General features: G+C 53.4%; 2 protein-coding genes and 1 long non-coding RNA gene across 3 annotated transcripts; 1 reads left to right on the forward strand and 2 right to left on the reverse strand.

Annotated features, from left to right (window-relative positions):
* The first annotated feature begins 6,757 nt into the window (after positions 1 to 6,757).
* Positions 6,758 to 12,410, forward strand: TMEM101 (transmembrane protein 101). Its single transcript, XM_020888614.2, has 4 exons — positions 6,758 to 6,960; positions 7,285 to 7,465; positions 8,340 to 8,486; positions 9,258 to 12,410. Exons 1-4 carry the CDS (start codon positions 6,824 to 6,826, stop codon positions 9,564 to 9,566), a joined length of 774 nt encoding a protein of 257 aa, XP_020744273.1. The 5' UTR covers positions 6,758 to 6,823; the 3' UTR covers positions 9,567 to 12,410.
* On the reverse strand, positions 10,288 to 16,631 carry NAGS (N-acetylglutamate synthase). The gene is made up of 7 exons (XM_020888613.2): positions 16,191 to 16,631; positions 15,339 to 15,613; positions 15,012 to 15,225; positions 14,522 to 14,702; positions 13,523 to 13,694; positions 13,244 to 13,426; positions 10,288 to 11,870 (listed from the first exon to the last, which is right to left on the reverse strand). Exons 1-7 carry the CDS (start codon positions 16,614 to 16,616, stop codon positions 11,717 to 11,719), a joined length of 1,605 nt encoding a protein of 534 aa, XP_020744272.2. The 5' UTR covers positions 16,617 to 16,631; the 3' UTR covers positions 10,288 to 11,716.
* A 533-nt stretch (positions 16,632 to 17,164) lies between these two features.
* Positions 17,165 to 18,587, reverse strand: LOC139038968 (uncharacterized). The gene is made up of 2 exons (XR_011492064.1): positions 18,328 to 18,587; positions 17,165 to 18,074 (listed from the first exon to the last, which is right to left on the reverse strand). It is a non-coding gene; the product is annotated as an uncharacterized lncRNA (long non-coding RNA).
* Positions 18,588 to 23,089: the final 4,502 nt, after the last annotated feature.

The raw sequence follows: 23,089 nt of genomic DNA on the forward strand, positions 1-23,089 counted from the left end.
ACAGTGGAAGTAGAAAGACTTCGTTCAACTGTATTCCAAAGTAAAAATTAAATTTAAGGGAAAAAAAAGACTCTTGGCACTATGAGGCTATTGCAGTGGTTCAGGCGAGAGTGGTGACAAACGTGAGTGCAGGACTGGACTGGCTGACGGATTGGATGTGAGGACAAGGTGGTCAGGGAAAGAGGAGCTAAGGGTGACTTCTCGGTGAATGGTGAACAGTGGAGAGGAAGAGGTTTGTGGGAAAATAGGGTTCTGTTTTGTTATTTTGTCTCACCCATGAAACACTGAAGAACAGATGGCGAATGGGTCTCGAGCTTTGAGTTCAGAGGATAGGGCCAGATGAGCTAGACATTTAGGAGTTGTGCCCTTGTCCTGAACGCTGAGAAATGGGTGAGATCCATGGCCACAGTAGGGGTTTTGGCCTCTGATTGAATGGGGCCCTTCCTTCATAATAAACAGGAAGGAGAAGATAGTACCATTGCAGGTGTGTTTGTGGATATGGCAGGGAGATGAGGGTGAAAGAGTATGTGGCTGGTGGCTCAGTAAACACACAAGGGAACTCCCATAAGTTGCTGAGTGCCCTTTAGGGGTGCATGCTCATGCGTCATGCTGTAACCACGTGGCCACTGGGTGAGTTGTACTGAGTGACTTGGTGTAGACAAGTGGATTCTTTGGTATGAGCAGAATAGGAGGTTTATCAGGGAGTTCAGCTGAGGATGTTTGCAAGAGAAGGTGATTAGAGCAGTGGCCCCTTGGCCCCTCCACGTGCATAAGTAAAAGTGAAGTCGCTTAGTCGTGTCCGACTCTTTGAGACTGCATGGACTGTAGCCCACCAGGCTCCTCCGTCCATGGGATTTTTCCAGTCAGTACTGGAGTGGGTTGCCATTCCCTTCTCCAGGGGATCTTCCCTACCCAGGGATGGAACCCAGTTTCCCGCATTGCAGGCAGACTCTTTACCGTCTGAGTCACAAGAGAAGTCAGGTGCATGGCTGATGTCAAATACAGTTCCGTTCTAGTTCAGATTAGCCTTTATGAAAGTGTCTTGCTGTCCGTCGCATGCGCTGGCTATGGGAAGGGTATGTAGCCATGTAACTCCAGAAGGCAGTATGTGAACAGTGCAGATAGCATGCTTCTAGTTCTAGGGGTGGCCCATGTGTGATCTCTGAAGCTCAGCACAGGTATCCTAGCACTCAGATCTTGGAGCTTCTGTGGATATTTAAACTGCCTCCCAGTTTAAACATCCTCGCTTACAGCATCCTTGCCTGGCTGCCCCTACTTGAACACCTTCATTGGTGGGGAGCTCCTTACTTTGAGAAGCACCATGTACCCGCTGTGCCACACCCTTTTGTCCTCCCTGCAGCGGCTCTAGAACTGAGGCAAGAGCACCCATCTCCTGCGCTCTGGTCCTTGCTCTTCATTCCCGTGAGTGAGGGGCGCTGAAGCAGACAAGCAGGCAGATAACGACTGGGAGCTGGCTTGTTTTCTCCAGTGCAGTAGTCTTTTTAAGCCAACTATTTCAGCCTCTTCTAAGAACTTTTAAAAAATCTTGGTGCTACAATCCGGTGTACAACTTATCTGTCCCAGTGTTGTGTTCCAGTTTTTATAAACTGTGTTTTCATATTATCTAAAGGGATAGCATAAGAGACTTTAATAGGATCCAGATGTTTGTGATAGCCATCTAACAATATCAAAAAGGGAAATAAAATTGTTTGGGTATAACTTGTTTTTAGTGGACTCATGTGGGCACCTAGTGGCTATCATGTTTTGGGTAACTGGTGAGACTTTCATGAGCCCTCTGAATTTTGTTAACAGTTATTCTACTCAACTGACTTTTAAAAATTGATACTTGTGTTCTGTTCTAGTCTCTGGCAACCTTCTGTTTGTAATGTTTTCTCAAAGATTATTGACAATGATTCCTCAAGTTTTTCTGGTATAATTTGCTCGAATCAGATCACTTGAATTAAAGGGGCTCAAGTCTGATCAACCACAAGCTGAGAGTAATATCCTAGGTTGATGGTGGCTCAGCTGCCCTTACCATTCTGGGCATCATATGTACTATTCACCTGTGACCTTGACATCCTAGGGGGGTGTCTGGACGGCACAAGGGATGATGGCCCACTCTTTGGGTCACTATAGCTTAGTGGTTAGATGCATGCCTGGATTCAGATAGGCCTGAGTCATGTCAGATTTCACCTCTGCCACTAATTAGCAGTATGACTTGGCAACTTACCTAACCTTGCCAAGCATCAGTTCCCTCATCTGTGAAATGAGTGTCTCAGTTGAGGATTAAATGAAGCCTCTAATGAGCTGCTTGGCCCTTGGTAACCATTTCTTCCATATGGCCGTTATCCTCTTAAAGAGCTTGCTGGGTGGAGCTCCTGAGCACACTCAGGAACCTAGAGAGAAAGTAAATGTTTGGCCTCCCAGGGCAAGGCAGAAGCACTGGGTACCCTGAACCCAGCCCCCTGTTTCAGAAGGAAAGGCTGGGCACTCCTTGAGTGCCAGAGAGGAGTACTTTGACCTTTGGCCTAGTGAGAACAAGAGAGAACATTCCCCTCCTTTGTGTCCAGTTGTCTTAGGCAGGAAGTAGCAATGAAAAAAAGAGACACCTGTCTGCTTTATGACTTGAGGGAGGGCTCCAAGGCTTCTCCCAATTGCCATGGTTGACAAGAAATAGAGGAGGGCCTGGGGCTCCAGAAGAGAGAAGGAGGTGGAAGGGGGAACCCCTGCTCTTAGAAAAGCAGGGCAGGGTCCCACTCCCCTTGATAGAAGGCCAGAAGGGCTTGGAGACTTCCTCAACCTGTCCCCTCTCCCCACCCTCACGATGATGGCTTCCTGAGAGCTGACTGCTCCTGCCTCGGGCGGTGGGGCTTGGCCGGAGGCCAGGCAGGCAGGTAACTAGAGCTGAGATTCCTCTTCCATTCCTGAGATGCTGCTGCTGCACTCAGCAAGTGTAGTGCCAGGGATAGAGGTTGAGTACACAGGGGCTCTGCGGGAGGTCCTGACGCCAACATCTAGTTGAAGCTCTTTGCAGGAGGAGGAGGAGTTTATGTGATCATGTGGGAAATAAGTGAGATGGAGTGTGGAGTGGGGGTAAGAAAGGTCTAGAGAATTAAAAAGGTGATCTTCCCTGATTGCCTTTCATCCTAGTAGGAATAATAGGATGAGGGGTGGCTGGGGATGGGAGGGTCAGGAGGCTGGGATCTCAGGCTGAAGTAGCTTTTGCTATTTACCTAGCTGTTAGCTGCTAGGTAAGCAGGTAAGATCTTGAGAGATGGAGAGAAGGTATCCTTGAGACCACATTGGGAACCTGACATATGGTGAGGTCCTGAGTCGTGTTTGCATTTATTTTTCTCTCCTAGCATCACCACGCTTCCCAATATCTTGGATGGAGGAGAGTAACACAAGCTCTCAGCATCCATGACTGCCTGGTGCCATCCTCACTCCAGGGGAGCAGGAGCAGGTGTGGCCACGGCCACAATGGGGCATCAGTTTTGCTTGGGGTCTGGCGGCAGGTGGGCAGCACCATGAAACTACCCAGCCTTGGGCATTGTGTGGGCTGTGGAGGCCTCCACCTGCTTAGACCCTTCCCAGGTTCCCTGATAGTTTGGCTCTCAGAGCTGAGCCACAGTGGTCTCAGCCACTCGGCAGGTGGCTCCTTCCAGGGCCTGTGTGGACTGCGGGTGCAGCTGCTGTCTCCCAGTGTCCTGTGGGACTTGGCTGGTGGAGCCCTGGGGGGCCTAGGTGTCCTGGAGCAGCTGTATCTCAGCCCCACCAGCTGGCCCCCCTGTGCCCAGACTTTTCCATTACTCTGTGCTGTCTACTCTGTTTAGACCTCTCACAACCTGTTTACCACCCTGGACCCCTGCAGCCTGTGGAGCCTGGGAACCTGGGGCAGCCGAACCTGAGCCACAACCCGGCTGAGCTGGGCACCGCTGGGGTTGGTGCCTCTTCTTCCTGTGCTGGCAGAGCTGGCTAGGAACCAGGATAGCAAGTCAGGGGTGCAGCCCTGGCCCCCACGCCAGCCTGGAAGTGCTCCCTGGCTAGGACTGCCATCAGTCAGCTGGAGGCTGAGGCCTTTGTAGCCCTGTGAGCACTGGGCCTCTCTATTGTAGGCAACCGACTGCAGCATCTCAAGTTCAAGATATGGTGGGCATCTGGACAGCAGGTATGATGCTGCTGCTGCCTCAAACCCCTGGGTATGTGACTCTGACCTGCAACAGGCCGTTGGGAACCTGGATGACCTGTGGCACTTACGTGTAGCCAGCCTGGGTTACTTGACTTGTGGCCCTGGGCAGCTGGTGGGGTGGTGCTGAGCAGTGTGGAGTCCCAGCTGGGCTGATCACTGGCTGTGACCATGGTTATGGTTGAGTGCAAGTGCCCGCGAGGCCCAGGAGGAGCCAGAGAGCAGGGGAGCCCTTGAGAGGCAGCTAGGGGGGGGAGAGAAGATGGAGCTGTGAGAAAGGAAAAGGGATGGTCCTTAGAGGTCTTTGGGGCTCAGTTGTCTGCCCAGGCGGGGTGGGAGGAGTGGTGGGAGGGGAGAGAGAAATGGCTGTGTTCAACTCTCAGGGCCTAGGGCTGACCACCCCTCCCTCACCTGCTTCCTCCTGATCTAGCACAATGCTCTCATCTTTCTCAGCCCTGGGAAGAGTAGTCTGGCCTCTAGTCCTCATCACCTCTTTGGGGAAGAGGGAACTAAAAGAAAGACCAGAGGGAACTGGGGTTTGTTGGGTACAGTCAAAGTCGCTCAGTCGTGTCTGACTCTTTTTGAACCCATGGACTGTAGCCCACCAGGCTCCTCTATCCATGGAATGCTCCAGTCAAGAATACTGGAGTGGATTGCCATTCCCTTCTCTAGGGGATCTTCCTGACTCAGGGATTGAACCCGGACCTCCTGCATTGCAGGCAGATTCTTAACCATCTGAGCCACCAGAGAAGCCCTATAAGGAAAGCATCAATTTTAATCTTTCTCTTACTCACACATGTTCCTGGCCTCTGCTGCTGGGGACTTGGTCAGAATTGGTTGCTAAAGTTATGATGGAGGTAGGGTGGGTAAGGGTATTCCTATGGGCACAAGCCAGGCAGGCTTCTAGAACTATTTTGTGGACATACATTGATCCCAGTTCTCAGCACTTTTGCTTCTTCCTGATGGCTGTGCATTTTGTCTGATTTGAATCGGGGATAGGTAAGGAGATTGAAAAAAGAAAAACAGTTGGAAAGTTGATACTGTAGTATGTGCCTGTATGTGTGTGTGTGTGTGTGTGTGTGCACGCGTGCACACGTGCCTGTATTTTGGTAAAAACTTGCCTCATGGTGGTAGGGGGTAGGAAGGGTAGGCAAAATAACCTTTAACCCATTCTTTTTCTCATTCCCTTTGAAGTTTTCCCACCCTCACCCTCAACTCCCCACCCCAGCAATCACACAGTCTCATTTCCCTAGTTTTTTGCCTGATATATCCCTTTCTCACATTCTTTCTGATACACTCAGACTTTATTCAGTGACTTTGTAAAAAAAATTAGATGTGAGAAGTGTTTTGTTGTCCAGCTTTCACTGGCTGATTGGGAATTTTAAACTCATACCTTCAGAAATGCTACTTGAACATAAGCTCCCTCTCCCTTCCCCAGGGAAATGGAAATGCACCTCCTGAATTAAAGGACCTTACTAAAGTGCTTATAGAGTCTTCAATATTAGAAGATGAATTTGTATGTGGCAGGGTGGTAGAGGGGGTGCAGGAAGATAGGTGGGGGTGGCTGTGTGGTGGCAATCCCAGAGTGCCCCGAACTTTCGCTCATTTGTTCAACAAATAGTTACTGAAACCTGACATAGTGGTAACATGTTTTGTTCATTTACTTATCTATTTGGCATACATTTCCTGAAGGCATCCCATCTACCTGGCCCTAACGATATAATAGTAGGCAGAAACCAGACATTGTCCTTGCCCTCATGGAGCTCACAATCTAGTGTTAATCCAATCATCAATAGACAAATCACAAATATACAATCGCTAATGTACCAAGCGAGTCAAGAGAGAGGTGCCTGGTTGATGGTTAAGAGAACAAAACAGAGGATCTGAGAACAAAGGAGGCAAAAGAAACAGTCGGGGAGACCAGTCGGAAGCTTGATGCAGCTAAACTGACAAAAAGTGGTAGCTTGGGCTAGAGTTGGAGCACTTGAGCTGGAGAAATAGACTGCTTGAGATGACCCATATGTCCTCGTCAGGTCTCTCTTCTCTCAGGGGACAGAAGAAAGGCAAACCAAGACCAAATTTTTCTACAAGTGGCTCTGAGGATAACTTCTTACTCTAAACTCAGAAGCAGAGGGATTTCGTGTGTGTGTGTGTGTGTGTGTGTGCGCGCGCTGTGTACACCATTCACTGAAGCCCTACTATGTGCTAGGACCAACACTGTCAACATTTAAACTTCACAACCCTGTGTCGTCGATGTCATTCCAGTTTCCCAGATGAATCTTGGGAAATATAGGAGATTTGTTGAAAGTCACAGAGTTGCGTTAGAGTTGGAGCCCAGGTTTAGCAGTATTCAAAGACTAGTTCGCTTACTATTCCTTCCTCTAGTTTTCACTTCTGCAACTATAAGAAAGGACTCTTGAGCCTCCTTGGGCAGAAAGAATAACGGAACCCTGCAGCTACAATACTTTCTTCAGCCCAGAACTAGAAAGCGAGAGCTTTGTTTCCCGACGGAAGTGGAGGGAAACACCCCCCCCCCCCCCCCCCCCCCGCGCGCGAGACCCGGAAGTTGCGCGTCGCATCCTCGCGCCGGCCTCCCTGGCCGCCGGGTGAAGCTGCGGCGGACTGCCCTTTCTCAAGATGGCGTCGAAGATGGGTTCGCGACGGTGGATGTTGCAGCTGATCATGCAGTTGGGTTCTGTGTTGCTCACACGCTGCCCCTTCTGGGGCTGCTTCAGCCAGCTCATGCTGTATGCTGAGAGGGCCGAGGCACGCCGGTGAGCGGGTCCGTGCGGTCGCCGAACGCGGTGGGGGCGGTCCGGCCCGTCCCAGGAACGGGGGTGCGGTGAGGTGGGGAAGAAGTTGCGGCCTAGAAGTTGGGACCTTTGGACTGGGAGGAACTGGGACCTCGGACTTGTTAGGGACTCTGGTCCGGAGTATGGTGGGCATCGAGCGTAGTGCGGGGGTCCTAGCTATGAGAGGGGGCTCAGGTTTGGAGAAGCAGTGGAGCTTAAGGAAACCCGAGGGGTCTCAAGGCTCTTCTTCCCGCCTTATCCTGTGCTTCACTCTGTCCTCGTTCCTCCCCCCTTCCCTACTCGCAGGAAGCCCGACATCCCAGTACCCTACCTGTACTTCGACATGGGGGCGGCCGTGCTGTGCGCTAGCTTCATGTCCTTTGGAGTGAAGCGGCGCTGGTTCGCGCTGGGGGCCGCACTCCAGCTTGCCATTAGCACCTATGCCGCCTACGTCGGGGGCTACGTCCACTACGGGGACTGGCTGAAGGTGAGCACCTCGCCCCTGGGCGGGACTTGGCTGTAGTGCCGGGGGAGCCGGTGCCTGGGTCAGCTGGACATTGCCTGGTACTAGCCGGGAGCACAGTGCGAAGCCTGGGAAGCTTGAACCCCTTGGTTTGTAGCGGTTATTACAGACCACAGGAATGGAAGGACCTTAGAGACCAGCAAACCTCCCCCTCAGAGTGCAGAAATTGAGGTCCAGAGATGGGAAACAGACTTTCCCAAAATTACACCCCAGTTAGCGTTACAGGTGGGACCAGAACCCAGGTCACATGGTTCCCAGAACTCTACACCGTTAGTTTAGTTAACAGAACCAGGGCGAAAGGAACTTTAAGAGAGTACCTAGTCCACCCATCAGATTTCATGAAATTTATCTAATCAGAGGGCAGCCTTTAACCCTGTAGATTCCAGGACCTGTGCCAGGCACTACAGGCTTGGAGATGAGCCTGGACCGAGGCATTACCCGCAGGGAATGGACTGGGAGTCAATTAAGGAAGGCAGGTGTGAGAATAGCTACTGGACAGTGAGATCATTGGTTAGTTTGGGGAACAGAGTATACCCTATGGAAGAAAGAATATTGAATTTTGAATGTGCAGACCTGAGGATGGGGAGAGGGGCAATGCTTGGTATCTGGGTTCTGCCACTTTGTATAGGACCTTGGACAAGTTTATTACTCCTCTGGGCCTCAATTTCCACTTCTGATAAAAAGAATTATCTTTTTCTGCTCTATCTGCCCATGGTAATGGTAAGAGGATTCATCAGATGAACCGGGATGTGTAGAGATGGGCAGTTATGTACTTGGGGCAGCCAGGAGAAGTGCAATGGTTTCAGTTTCTGATCAGGGTCCCCTCGCCTTGGCCTAGGTCCGTATGTACTCACGCACAGTTGCCATCATCGGTGGCTTTCTTGTGCTGGCCAGCGGTGCTGGGGAGCTGTACCGTCGGAAACCCCGCAGCCGTTCCCTTCAGTCCACCGGCCAGGTCTTCCTGGGCATCTACCTCGTCTGTGTGGTAGGTTGGGGGATTGTCGACTGGAGGTGCTTTACTGAGAGTGAGGTGTGAACCGATGCCTGGTGCCTGGCAGAACCCAGGGAGGTGGGCAGAATGAGGCTTGCATGTAGTTTCTGAGGGCTTAACTCCCAGCAGTTGCCCCCTCCAGCTTCTGGGCCTTGGGGGACTTTCAAGTGCTTGAGACCTGGCTGACAGTCCCTTCTTCCAACGTTATTGCCACCAGGGGAGAGAAGAGGGTGGATTAACCATTCAATCCCAAGCCTGAGAGCCAGGAGGACAAGAGGGCCTCTTGGCTTCACCCCCCAGAGGACAGAGAGGGGACAAAGAAGAGGTTTGGTAGAGTTAGGTCCCACCTGGGGTTCTGCCACTTAGAGCTGATGGGGCTGCCTGGCAGAGCCAGTTACATCTTCCCTGGTACTGGGATTGGGGCCAATGTGGAAGGGAATGTCAGTGGGCCCCAAGTCACTTAGCTTCGTCTTAGATACAGAATACCATCTCCCATGTGCAGAGCTCTGTATTCAGAGGTGACAGCCCCAGTCTGATTGTGGACCCTCTTTCCTTCTGAGCCCCCAGGGTCAGGAGAGACAGAGACCCTGACCTCACGGAGCTCCCTCGTCCGAGGGGAGACACAGGCCTTACTTTCAGAAAGCCCCAGGTCTGAGAGGGGAGTCCACAGCCCAGCTGGTAGGGGCTGTCTTGCATCTCAGGGGTGGCCTTCCCAGAATAGGCTTCTCAGCCTATTCAGAGCCTCAGAGGACGTTGTGTCTCTAGGCCTACTCGCTGCAGCACAGCAAGGAGGACCGGCTGGCGTATCTGAACCATCTCCCTGGTGGGGAGCTGATGGTCCAGCTCTTCTTCGTGCTCTATGGCGTCCTGGCCCTGGCCTTCCTGTCGGGCTACTACGTGACTCTGGCTGCCCAGATCTTGGCTGTCCTGCTGCCCCCGGTCATGCTGCTCATTGACGGCAATGTGGCCTACTGGCACAACACACGACGCGTTGAGTTCTGGAACCAGATGAAGCTCCTTGGAGAGAGTGTGGGCATCTTCGGGGCTGCTATCATCTTGGCCACTGACGGCTGAGTTGCGCAGCGGGAGTCTGAGAATGGGTGCAGGGAGCCACTGAAGGCCACCCTCCATTCCTCCTTGCTGGCCCAGTTATGTTTATTTATGCGTTTTGGTCTGTTTGTTTGATCCTTTGTGTTATGTGCATGTGTGTGTATGTTGGCAAGAGGCAGGTCTCTTCTCCAGTTCCTGGGCTCAGGCCTTGGTGGGGTGGGAGCCCTGATGACTCTGCCCTGTGGGTTTCTTTTTCCTGTTTGTTCTGAGGAGAGCTGAGGCCAGCTGTTCTCCTGGGTCTCCTGTCCCAGGAAACGGAGTAAGGCAGGGCTATGGGGGTGGGGGGTGAGGGTGGGGGACACTGAGAGTGGGAGACAGAGGGAGGAAGACCAAGAATCAGAAGTGAGCCAGTGTGAAAGATCCCGCTTTGAGCCTGGCAGATGCAGCTAGGCTCTGCAGTGCTTTTCTGAGACTGAGACAGTGTGTGTATTGACACATGGATCAGGCCCAGGTGGAATAGAGGGGCTGGGCACTGCAGAAGTCGTGGGCTCTCAGGGTGTGCCAGGAGCAGACACGGCACTAGCTGTCACCCACCTCGAGGGCAGAGCAGGCCCCAGTCTACTCTGGAGTGTGCAGGGGTGGGGCAGGCAGTGGCCAGCTTTCTGCCTCTGGCCTTCTGTTGGCAGCTCCGTGGTTGGCCTGCTGTGGGTGAGTGCCCTCCCAAACACCAGACCACACAGTCCTCCAGAATTAAACATTTTATATAGACGTTTGGCTTTGCTTCTCTGTTCTCCCCACGGGGCACTTTGCCACTGGCTGGGATTGATCTTGGGTTTCTTGAAAGCCCATACCTGGGTAAGCCCCACCTTGACCCGCCCGTGACCTTTCCCCTGTCCTGGGGCTCTCTTTCCAAGTCTGCAAAGGCTCCCTGCAGTACATGCTTTGACCTTTCACTCAGTCCCCCTTGTGGCTTGTCTTTTCCTCCCCATTTGGTGCCAGCTCTTTTCAGAGAAATCTTTGGCGAGGGCAGCTAGAGGGAGAGGACTGATTAAGGGTCCACTCTGAAGCCGAGGAACTTTCATTTCACAGGTGAGGAAATGGAGGCTCAGAGAAGGTTGAGCCCCTAGCCTGAAGCCACAGAACTGGATTCCAGGCCAGGTCTGCCTAAAGCACACACCCAGTTGTGTACTTGACGCCACCCCTCTCCTCAGGGAAGACAGGCTGCTCTGGGGGGGTTGGTCTCTCAACAGCCCCTGGTCCCTCCCTACACATCCACACACCTCCTGACAGAAGGTAGCCTCAGCAGCCAGTGTGGAGCCTGGCACATCGTAGGGGTCAGAAATGTCAAATGCAACCACAGGCTTTGGACTCTCGCCTGTCTGAGATGTCCCGCTCCTGCAAAGATGGAGACACAACCTCCAGGGGGACCAAGGGGAAGACCTCCGAGTCTGGCCTTGGCTCTGAGCCCTGCATGGCAAGGGAGATGGGGCTGCTGTCAGTCCGGTTTGTGGAATGGAAGATGTTTCCTAACTAAGGGGTAGGGAAGCCCCTCCGGGGGCTGCTAACAGTTGGCTGAGGGAGATAGTGGCAGCATTCGTCTCTGGGCCTCGGCCTCAGTTAGCTCCCCTCTTCCCTCTAGGAGCCCCCTGGTTCCCCAGCCCTCAAGATGGTGCTCCCAGAGGGTCAGTGCTAATTTCCTTTCAAGTGTGTGCTGACTTTCAGACAAGTACTTGCATTTTAATCAAGGCCTCCTGAGAAGTTGCAAGACCCGAAGGAATTAAAATGAATTGTGGAATATAAGGCAGATGTGGGTGATATTTTGAGCAAGGAAGCCTCAAAACAGCACAGTGGTCAAAGACACTGGTCCACCCTCAGCCTTGAGTAGAGCCCTTAAAGGCAAGGGCACCCTCCTCCCTCCAGATTCCTAGACTGAAAATTCCGAGCCATCTGGTTGTGGCTTTGGAGCAAGTAGGGGTCTTGGGCAGGCCCTTTTCCTTCCTGTCCTCCCTTGGGTGCCCTTCTCTGGGCAGGTGGAGTAACAGCTGCTGCTGCTATCTGCAGTTCACTCAGCCAGCATGTCTGATCCGGCCTGTGGCTGCCTTGGGTCTCCTCCAGCAGGCTTGGCCTTTAGTCCACACTGGCTGTCCCAGGGCCTGAAGGGCTGGTAGAGAGGGTCAGCTGCCTGGGTCAGAAGCTGGCTTGCAGAAGGAGTCTGGTAGCCCCTTGGCATGGTTGACCAGCTCATAAGAGTCCCGAATATCGGCCAGGCCAAACCAGAAGAAGATCCACTGCTTGTTGGAGAAGCTGCCGTCGCTGTGTTTGAAGTACCTGGTGGGGTCGGGAGATAGGTTTTAGGCAAGGCCAGGGCTCACTACTCACTGGTTCATTTATTGAGGACCTACTATCGGCATACCACCTTTTGTGTTTCACTAAGGTGGCGCTAGTGGTAAAGAACCTGCCTGCGAGTGCTGGAGACATAAGAGACCTGGGTTCAATCCCTGGGTCTGGAGGATCCCCTGGAGGAGGGTATGGCAACCCACTCCAGTATTCCTGCCTGGAGAATCCTAAGGACAGATCCTGGCTACCGTCCGTAGGGTTGCAAAGAGACATGACTGAAGTGACTTGGCACGTTGTGCTTTGCAGATAACTATGTTTTTTGCAAATTGAATGTTTGCAGAAACCCTGTGTGGAGCAAGTCTATCGGTGTCATTTTTCCAACAGAGGTTTGCTCACTCACTTCATGTCTCTCTGTTGCATTTTGGTAATTCTTGAAATATTTCAAACCCTCCACCAGCAAAAAGATGACTGCTTACTCAAGGCTCAAGTGATGGTTAGCAGTTTTTAGCAATAAAACTATTTTAAATTTGAGTATGTACATTTTTTTTTTTAGACATAATGCTATTTCACACTTAACAGGCTACAAAATAGTGTAAACATTCATACATACCAGGAAACCAAAAAATCTATGTGATTTGCTTCATTGCAATATTCACTTTATAGTGGCGGTCTGGAACCAAACTGGTAATATCTCTGGGGTATGCGTGTATATGCTGAACACACTGCTAGGACCTGAGGTTTGTAATTTGATTTTATTCTCATAGCACCAGTCAATAGCCTGGTACGCTCTTTTCACAGAGGAGCAGCCAAGGCTCAGAGAAGTTAGATAACTAGCCAGAGTCACAACTAGGAGGGTTAGCGTGAGGCCGCCTTTTCCTCTCTCCACACTGCCTTGGCTGTGCAGCCCGGGGAGGGGTCCTTGTTCTGTCCTTGGTGCCCGCAGAGCAGAGTAGTAAGGGAATGAGGGGATAACTGCAGAAGGAAAGACAGGAGGGGGTGTCCCACTGGAGATGCAATGGGGTCAGAGCTCTGGGGTCAGAGCTTGGCAGCTGGGCCTGGACTAAAATGGTAAGGGGCTGAATTTGTCCAGACCCTGGGAGAGGCAGGCTGTGTGCCCGGTGCAGACTGTCTTCAAGGCATCTACCTTAAGAGGACAAAGCAGAGATAAGTGTGCTCTGCCTCTAGGGAAGTCTCAGGCTCCATGTGTGGTCTGCTCCCTGGGGAATGTGGGGCCCGCACTGAGCGGGCCATCTCTCATGGGGGAAGGGTGGCTAATGAAAGGGGAGGCCCAACCTTCCAGGCTAGTGGATCCCCGGCATGGCTGGTGAGAACTGGAGAGGGGCGCCAGAAAGGGCAGAACCTACCAGGGATTGATGGGGTTGGTGACCCGGGAGCGCCAGAAAAGCGTCTTCAGATCCCGCCGCAGGCATGCCCACAGCATCTGGCCGGAGCCTTGGCCCTGGCGGCTGGAGCTCACCACAAACTTGTCTAGATACGGGGTGCCCCCCAGTACCGGCTCCGTGGTCAGAATGGCTGCCGCGTTGTACCTGGCGCAGCGGGGGAGAGGCAGGCTGGGACCTCTTCTTGACCCAAAGCTCTCCGGCGTGTCCCGTGGCCCCTGCCCTCTGGGGCCTCAGGCTCACCCCTCAGAGAAGTAGATAGAGTGCAGCCTTGGGCGCAACGAGGCCAAATAGTCGTCCCGGAGCTTTTTGCCGAAGCTGGCGTTGACCAGGTTCACAAGGCGGCCCTGGTCCAGGCTGTCCAGGCAGCGCACTCGCAGCGTCCGCTCGCCGGTCTTGAACAGCGTCCCCGAACCTGGGGGTGGGACGAAGGAGGAGGGGTTCGTTCAGTCCGAGATCCAGGTCCCCTCCACTCCTACGTTTGCGCAGCCTGGTGGAGGTTCCAGACAGGAAGGTGGCTGGTGGGACAATTACCTTATTGGGAGCGCTCCACAATGAGATGCTTCCTACGGTCTGCATAGACTTGTCTGTGCTTTTCACTCAGGGAGATGCTTTTCCTAGGCAGTTCGTCCCTCGAGTTCCCCCCCTCACCTGTGGTTCCACCTACTTCCCCTAGTCCCGACCATCCCAGCCCACCCGGCTCCTGGCCCCGCCCACCTCTCCTGTGCTGTGCTTGTCCGACACTTTGTGACCCCTTGGAGGTAGCCCGCCAGGCTCTTCTGTACATGGGGATTCTCCAGGCAAGAATACTGGAATAGGTTGCCATGCCCTCTCCAGGGGATCTTCCGAACCCAGGTCTCCCGCATTGCAGGCGGATTCTTTACCGTCTGAGCCACCAGGGAAGCCGAGAGTATCGGAGTGGGTAGCCTATCCCTTCTGCAGGGGATCTTCCCGACCGAGGAATCGAACCGGGGTCTCCTGCCTTGCAGGCAGATTCTTTACCAGCTGAGCTACCCATTCCACTGGGGTCCGCTGGGTCTGTGGTTCCTCCCACCCAGCCAAGTCCCACCCACTTCCCTAGTTCCACCCAAGTTGCAGCCCAGGCCGGTCCACCTCCTTGCAAACCTCCCCTAGGTTTGGCAAGGGCAGGAAGCCTTTACTGTGGCTTCTCCTGCCCCACCCCCACACCCCCGCCCCCCGCCCCAACGCCAAACACCGGCGCGCCCCTGCCCTCGCCCTCACCCCTGTTGCTGAAGAGCTCTGTGAGCAACATGCTGGCGGCGGTGATGACGGCGGAGGAGTGATGGGGCAGGCGACTGAGTATGTCCACGATGAGCCGAATCTTCTGGCGTTCTTTAGTGCTCACCCAGTCAGCGTTGGTCACCAGGTCCAGGTCGGCGGGCAGGTTCACGTTACTCAGGACCTGTGTCCCGGACTAGGGGGTGAGCCTCCGACCTGCAGCCGCACTAGGACTGCGTCCCCGCCCTACGGACCTCTTCTCACTTAACCCCTTTTCCCTTACTTCCTCCCGGAGTCCTCCGCCAGGGAGGGCTCAGATCTGAACACCGTAGGCTGAATCCCTCCCTGACACTCGATTCCCGACCCATGCGGCTTCGGAGAGACTGACTCTGGGGCCCATAAGGGAGGCATGCAGGAGCCCCAAGAGAGATGCTCAGCGGAGGCGCGGAGGCGCGGAGGCGCAGGGACTGGAGCCCGAAAGGAGGAGACATACCTTGTGACTGCCGTCGTGCAGGCCGCCTGTGGTGTTGAGGAAGATGATTTTGGTGGGCCGCAGCGCCTTAGCCAGAGACGCGGTCACCTCCAGCGAGTCCAGGAGCACCGAGCGGCGCGCGGCGGTCTCCCCAATGGGACACAGGATGGGGATGCTTCCGGACTCCAGGCACCACTGGAGCAGATCGGTCTCCACGGAGACGATGCCGCCGTAGCTGTGGGCCAGACGCGGGGCTCAAGGAGATCGCCTCCAGGCCCCGCGGGGCTGGGGCTGCGGGGCTGAGCGGCGTGATCCGAGGACGCTGAGACAGGCAAGGTCGGCACTCACCTGGCGTGAGGGGCTGGCTCAGCAGCGCTCAGCACAGACCCACCGCCAAAAAAAGGCACGGCGGCGGCCGCATTGTGCCGCAGGGCGTCCACCAACACCTTGCATCTCTGGGCGAGCTGTGCCTTGGCCTCCCAGAAGGAAAGACAGCCCGAGGGCGCCGTGGGAGCAGGCAGCCCTAAGACCACCAACGGCTTCATGTCCATGCGCTGCAGGAAGGCCAGGGCGAAGGCCAGGCTGGATACGGCCTTCGGGCACTTGACCACCTCCTCCTCCACCTGCGGAGGCATGGGCGTTCAGGGGGCACGTCGCCCACCCTGACTCCTTCCTCACTCGCTTGTTCCTCCAGCCTGGCCCTCAGGGTCCCCTCTGGGGGGGGGTCCCCATCCTGCCCAGGAGTTATCAGACCCCATTTCTGGTCACCTGCGCCCACCTGCTCTGCCCTTTGCCCCGTTGGGTCTTGCCATCATCCTCTTATCTCTCAGTAGCGTTCCTCTTTCGGCTCCTCCCTGCGACCTTGGACTCTAGGACACCTTAGGGGGAGGGGTGACGCAGGCGGCTTCTCTCCAGGTTCCCCAATGGCCAACTGATCCCCTAACTGTGCCTAGGGTGGGAGGACTACTCTGGCACATCATATTCCACGGGCTGGAGACCCCAGACTCCTCACCCGGGCTGGGAGCCAGGCTTTTCGAGGGCCTCGGCCTCTCCCAGTCCCGGGCGCTCGTTAGGGCTCCGTTGATCCCACTCCTGGTTCCCCTCCTCAGTCGACAGCCCGTCCTGCCAGGCCCGGCGACACATCGGCACACGGCCCCCACCCCGGGTCTGTAACCCAGCCCGACGCCGGGCTCGGCTCACCTCGATGACGGCGAAGGGCCTGTCGGCGGAGTGATGGCAGGCCTGGAACTGTGTGAGCCAGTGGCGCGCCTCCCCGGGACTGGCCCCACACTGGTTCAGGAAGGTCTGGATGTCTCGCTGCAGCGGCGAGCGGCCGGCGGGGGGCCCCGGGGAATCGGGGGGCACCGGAGGCGCGGGGGGCGGCGTCCACAACGGCTCCTCCGCTGCAGACGGATGGACGTCGTCCTTGGCTCCTTCGGCCTCCTCTTGGGCTAGCTGGGCCGGCCCCCAAGCCGTACTGAGCCGGCGTCCCGGGCTGGTACCCCTGGTCGCCTGCCGCCGTGCGCCGCAGCTCAGCCTCCGGGCGCTCCCGGTGCCTCGGGGGCCCCGGAGCCTCCCGCCCGCAGGCGCGGCCCACAGGGCCCAGGCCAGCCGCACCGTCGCCATGACAACCAGACCGGATCGCCCCCCCACAAGTGACCGTCTGTCAGGAGCTCCGGCCTTTAGGAGCCTCTTAACCTGCAGCGGGGCGGGGCTGGGCCGTCCGGGGCGGTACGACGACGGGGTTGGGAGGGGGGGCGGGGCGCGGGTCTGGCCATGGGTCAGAGGGCGGCGCTGACAGTATTCCCCGCCCCTTCTGGGGGGGTGTGTGTGTGTGACGGAACCCACTAGCGAGAGTCACGAGGCCGAGATAAAGGGTGGCTGCATGTCTAATCTACTGCCAAGGCCCGTTTCAGAAGGGCTCAGGGGCCCCAAAGGTGGCTCTGGCGCTCTGCGGGGTCTTGAACAATCAAGGAGGAGTCTGACTAGGGCAAAGAGGGCAGAGCAGCCGCCTGAGCAAGGAAGGAGGCTTATGGAGGTTACCAGGGTTTGCCAAACCCCAGCCACTGGGTGCCACCTTGAAGAATTTTGTCTTTGGGGAAATTTAAAATTTATCTACATCAGGACTGTAACTAGAAGGCCGATGTCACTTGTAAGAAAGCCTTACAAATAGAGAGGTTTAAAAATCTTATATATTCCAGTTGGATAGTGTTGACTGCTTCTGTTGGAAACAAAGATGGCTAGGAAGTGCCAGGTGGTCGAGATCCCATAGCAAGCTTGAGGCTTCTTCCTTGGTAGAACAGCTGCTGACACTAGCAGAACATCAGGTCCTTGCACAGCACTTCACAAATAGTAACTCACTGAAGCCTTACAATGACTCCAGAATGGACACTCTTATTACCCCCATTTTATAGATGAGGAGACTGAGGCACAGAAATATGTGAGGGCCAAGGTCACTCAGTTCATGAGCAGTGGAGCTGGTCTTTGAGGCAAAGCAGTTTTGTTCCTGATTCATGTTATTAAGCAAGATGTGCAAAGGACTTGAAAACTTTCATAGGATATGATTAATTATTGCTTAATACCGTATACGTGTGCTGCTTAAAAACACCCAGTGCGCAATCAGGGGTACACAACCTGCCCTTGGGTACACTATGCTCTGATGGGGTCCCACCCTCTGTCCTTATGGAGGGTGAAACCAACGCAGAGGGGCGACGAAATGGCTGAGGTCACACAGCTTGTTAGTGTCACGGCCAGACCCTTGGCGTACGGAGGTCCCCCCACTCCACCCTCATATAGCTCTGTGTGGAAGTTAGGACTCCTGGGGCTCTGCCTGCGTGGGGAGCATAGTCTGGGTTCTTCTCTCCTGAGTACCACAGAGGATGCCGGGTGAGAGCACCGACCCTTCCTGGGCCTCCCCCATCAAAGACACGTTCCTATGAACAGGTGCACGCTACACAAGCAGTCACACACGCACACAGCACAATGCATGCACGTAGTGTTCTGGGCAGGAGACTCCTGGCAGCAGGAGACAGGAGCTGACCTCTGTGATCTCCGCTGAATTTTCCATTTTCCTGCTTTGAAATCCTGCATTCCAACAGAGAGTGAAGCAATGAGAGGGAGGGTTTGTACACCTTGCCCTGTGGGGCCACCTCCAGGGCGGCCTTTCTCTTCTCTCTTTATTGCTGCCCCCCTCCCAGAATCCACTGGGGCATCTTGATTTTTCTTTTTCTGCTCTCAGAGAGCTGCCCCCCTCCCCCCCGCCAAATGTGCTTTCCCTTCCTGGTCTCTCCATCCAAGCCCCCCCTCAGAGTGCCCACCCTCCGCAACCCCTCCCTACTCGGTTTCCTGCTCCTGGGTCTCTCCCGCCTTTGCTGCTCTGGATCCCTGCCTCTGTCCTGGCCCCTCGTCAGTTCTTCCAGGTCCTTTCCCCACTGCTGCAGTTGAGTCCTGCCTCTTGCCAACTCGGGGCCCCTGTGAGGGCAAGGACGACCTCTCTTCTCAGACTGGGCTCCCTGAGGGTAGGGTTGATGTCTCCCTCCTCAGCTGGGGGGCTTCCCGAGGGCCCACCAGGCCCAGTAGCCAAGAGCATCCACCCCATTTCCCCTGGCCGGTGGGGCTGACGCTGGCTGAGGATCTCCTTCCCTCTCCTTGGGCTTCAGGCCAGAGGGCTGTGTCCGCAGACAGCCAATGGGACCCAGGGATACCCCAAGTAGATGATTAACTCCAGGCCAGATAACCCTGGGGCCACTATCCCTGGGGCAGGCCAGCCTATGGTTGGGAACTGACCCTGCCTTCTGGAGGAGACATCTGTGGGTGTGTGGGGTCAGCACCCTCTCCTAACCCACCCCTCTGACCTGAAGGCCTGCAGGAGCACTGTTAGTCTATGGTCCCAGCTTAAATTTTGTTTTTCCCTCTGGAGCTGGCTGAGGTTTCATTTTTCAGAGCAAGACCTGTTGTCAGTGGGCTCAGAATTGGGATCCTACCTTTTTTTTATTTTAAAAAGATTTATTTATTTGACTGCGTCAGGTCTTACTTGCAGCACATAGGGTCTCTGTTGTATCATGTGGGAGCCTTTGTTGTGGCATTGTGGCATGGGGACTCAGTAGTTGCAGCAAGCTACACTTAGTTGCCGCGAGACATGTGGGATCTTAGTTCCCTGCCCAGGGATCCAACCTGCATCCCCTGCAATTCAAGGTGGATTCTTAACTACTAGACCATCAGGGAAGTCCCAGGGCACTTATCAGGTCTTGGGTCCTCAAGATGCTGGGAGCAGACACAACCTTCCAACGCCCCCAGACGCCTCCCCTCAGCAGGGGCCTCTGCCCTGGGCACAGGGGCAGGTTTGAAGGGTCAAGGTTTTCCCTCCCATTAGAAGCCTCCTTGGCTGCCCCTTAGTATTAGTGGACACTGAGGTAACAGGAATCTGGGCAGGTGAGGGGCCAGGGTTTATAGCTAACAGTCTCAATCATAGCACAGGAAGAAACACACACACAGATACACAGATCAGACAAAAGCAGAGACCCACACCATCCATTAAGATGCACACAGATGTGCAGAGACACAGCATACATAACCTGGAGACTCCCAGCATCTGTAGTCTCACAGACACACATGTGCACATGGAGAGATACACAAGTGTAGACACACAGATGTACAGAGAGAAACAGTTCTGCTCAGACACACATTTGCATATTTGCAGAGACTTTCTCAGCAACTGTCATACATAGAAACACATGCACATATATGTACTGAGGTACTGAGAGCATATAGGTATACACCCAATTGTAGTCATGGACAATTTCAGGGATATGTAGATCTGGAGATTCAAATGTACACAGACTTGTGCACACACACATGCACACACACACACACATACAACATCCAGAGTTAGAAGCCCAACCCACTCCTCCATGAGACCACACCCATCTACCCATGTACGGAGGCAAACAGCCACACTCTTTCACATGCCATGATGGCACCTGGCATGTGAGAAGTGTCCAGCAACTATTTATTGGATGAATTAATGGAGAGAGAACAGAGAGAAAGAAGCAGAGGCTGTGTGAGACTTCCCTGGCGGTCCAGTGGTTAAGGATTCCTTGCTTCCAATGCAGGGGATGCAGATCTCATCCTGGCCAGAGAACTAAGATCCCACAGGCCTTGTAGTGTGGCAAAAAATAAAAATAAAAAGCAGAGCCCGTGGCAAGGAAAGGTTGACTTCATGGTTTGCTGGGTCTGTGGAATCTGTGTTCACAGACTGCCCTGAGGCAGCCCTCTTCACTGTTCAGTACGTGCCTGGTACTGAACTAGGTGCTCTGAGAATGAGGTTCCATTTTTTTTTTTTCTGGATGGAAGACAGGAGGCCTGGGCTCTGCCAGTTCTTTGGTTATAGAGGTTTGGGCAAGGCATGTATTCTCTGAGCCTCAGTTTTCTCACCTGTAGAATGGGGGAAAGATCATGAAACTTGATCTCATTGCATCATGCTGAAGATGTAAAGCTCTCAGTGCAGCCAGCCAATTCCTGGCAAATTTTGTAGGATAAACAACCTGGTTTGTTCAACAAATTTCAAGGAAAAGAGGAGGAAGGGAAAGGATGAACATATAAGTAAAAAGATGTATTTTGAAAGTCCCTTTTTCATCCTTATTTGGATTCCTTTTTTAAAAAATTGAAGTATATAGTTGATTTGCAATGTTGTGTTAATTTCTGCTGTACAGGTAAGTGATTTAGTTATAGGTGTGTGTGTGTTTGTGTGTTAGTCGCTCAATCATGTCCAACTCTTTGTGACCCCATGGACTGTAGCCTGCCAGTCTTCTCTGTCCATGGGATTCTCCAGGCAAGAATACTGGAGTAGGTAGCCATATATATATTCTTTTTCATATTCTTTTCTATTCTGGTTTATCATAAGGTATCGAATATAGTTCCTTGTGCTATACAATAGGACCTTGTTGTTTCTTATTTGGATTCTGATTCAAACAAACAGTAAGCAGTTTGACAATCAGGGAAATTGGAGCATAAAAGATATTTGGTATATTAATTTTTAGGTGTGATATGATTGTTCATTAATGTTTTTAAATGGTTCCATGTTTTTTAGTGTACATATGGGATATTTATAAATGAAATGATAAGATGCCTTAAATTTGCTTCAAAAAAGCCAGGAGAACGGAAAGTGGGGTGGAGGAACAAAGCCACAAGACTGACCATGAGTTAGAAGCTGATACTTGTTGAATCTGGGTGATGGCTACAGGGGATTCACTATACAATCTCAACTTTTATGAATGCTTGGACATTTGCAAAATATAAGATTCAGTGAATTCCCATATGTGTATGTTCCCAGTTTGACATAATGTAAACACTTAATAAAAACTAGTTTTCTCCTCCCAAGCAGTTTTCCTCCAAGGCATAAATATGTGAAAAACTAAATACTCCACAAATACATAGTACAAGGTGGAGGAAACCTGCAGATTTATGGATTTAAGATTTTCAGTTCTAAGTGTGTCATGAGCCTCTTGTCCAGCAGGGGGCTCTCTACTCTCTGCCTCTCTCACCCTGCTGTCCTGGGGATTTGTTAAAAGGAATAAACTCTCCGCAGTTTAAGAAAGATGAGGCTGGCATGCAGATATGTTAACATCTGATAGAGCCCTTCTATCTGAGATGACAGAAGGAAACAGAGGGAGAAAGAAGGATTTGTCCATAACCTTATGATAAGAAGGGTCTTTCTCAAGTTTATAATCTCTAGGTATTGAGGATATTTATTTCAGGAAGGGCTACTATAATAATGGACTTCCTAGGTGGCACTAGTGGTAAAGACCTCCGCCTCCCAATGCGGGAAACACAGAGGCGGGTTCATTCCCTGGGTCGGGATGATCCCCTGGAGGAGGGCATGACAACCCACTCCAGTATTCTTGCCTGGAGAATCCCACGGACAAAGGAGACCAGAGGGCTATAGTCCATAGGGTTGCCAAGAATGGGACATGGCTGAGCGACTGAACACGCACTATAGTAACAGAAAGTTCTGGGAATGCCCAGGTAGTCCAGGGGTTAGGACTTGGTGCTTTCATTGCTGTGGGCTGGAACTAAGATCCCACAAGCTGGGCAGCACAGCAAAGCAAATAAGGCAAACCCTTCCTGTTCTAGGCATGTGATATGTATTAACTTGATTCTCACACAAGGCCACGAAGTTAGGCATTACTTTTTTTGGCCGTGCCACACAGCTTAGAGGATCTTATTTCCTTGACCAGTGACTGAACCCGTGCCCTTGGCAGTGAAAGCGCAGAGTCCTAACCACTGGACCACCAGGGAATTCCCGCCATTATTATAGAGATCCTAGGAGGCTGGTTTCAGACAAGTGGATGTAAGGTGCTTTCAGGGCATAGGCAGAACTTCCTAGCAGACAATTGGAGAAGGGGCCTGGAACTCAGGAGAGAGGTCAGGGCTGGAGAGGCATGGAGAGAGTGATAGATGAGCTCCTGGGCCTGGGCATGAGCTGCCAAGGAGGGCTGTAGGAAGAAGAGAGGTTAGAGGGGGTGCAGGGCAGGAGGCCCACCAGGAATCACTCTGAATCCATGTTTCGAGAAGGAAGGGACAGCCCTCTGTGTAGATGTCCCAAAGCCTGAGAAAGGGCCATTGGCTTCACTCATCTGTGACTGTCCAGTGGGGTGGTGGAGAAGTAGGGTGGGGAGTCAGGTGGCAGGGAGTTGGGAAGGGGCATGGGATAAGACCATAGCATGGAAGTCCTGGGGAAAATGAGGCTGGAGAAAGAAGCAGGGCCACGGAACTCAAAGTGTGGTCCGTGGCATCACCTGGGAGATGGTTAGAGATGCCCAATCTGGAGTCCCCTCTAGGCCTACCAAGTGAGAATCTGCAGTTTAACAAGACCCCTAGGGGATTCTATGGACATTAAAGTCTGAAAAGTAGTTGTGTAGAGACATGGGCTGGTCCCTAGAGGTCAGGAGTGGTGGTTTTTGATATGGGGAGGTCCCTAGTGAGTTTGAGGAGGAGGAGAGGGAGAGGTGAAGAGGCTGGGGTTGGGGAGCTCGACCGAGGGGTGTTGTGTGTGTGCTTATGGTCCTCCGGGGACTGAGGTGTTGTGTGGCACTCAGGGC

The sequence above is a fragment of the Odocoileus virginianus genome, chromosome 17 (genome assembly GCF_023699985.2).
Source record: "Odocoileus virginianus isolate 20LAN1187 ecotype Illinois chromosome 17, Ovbor_1.2, whole genome shotgun sequence".
NCBI classification, from domain to species: domain Eukaryota; kingdom Metazoa; phylum Chordata; class Mammalia; order Artiodactyla; family Cervidae; genus Odocoileus; species Odocoileus virginianus.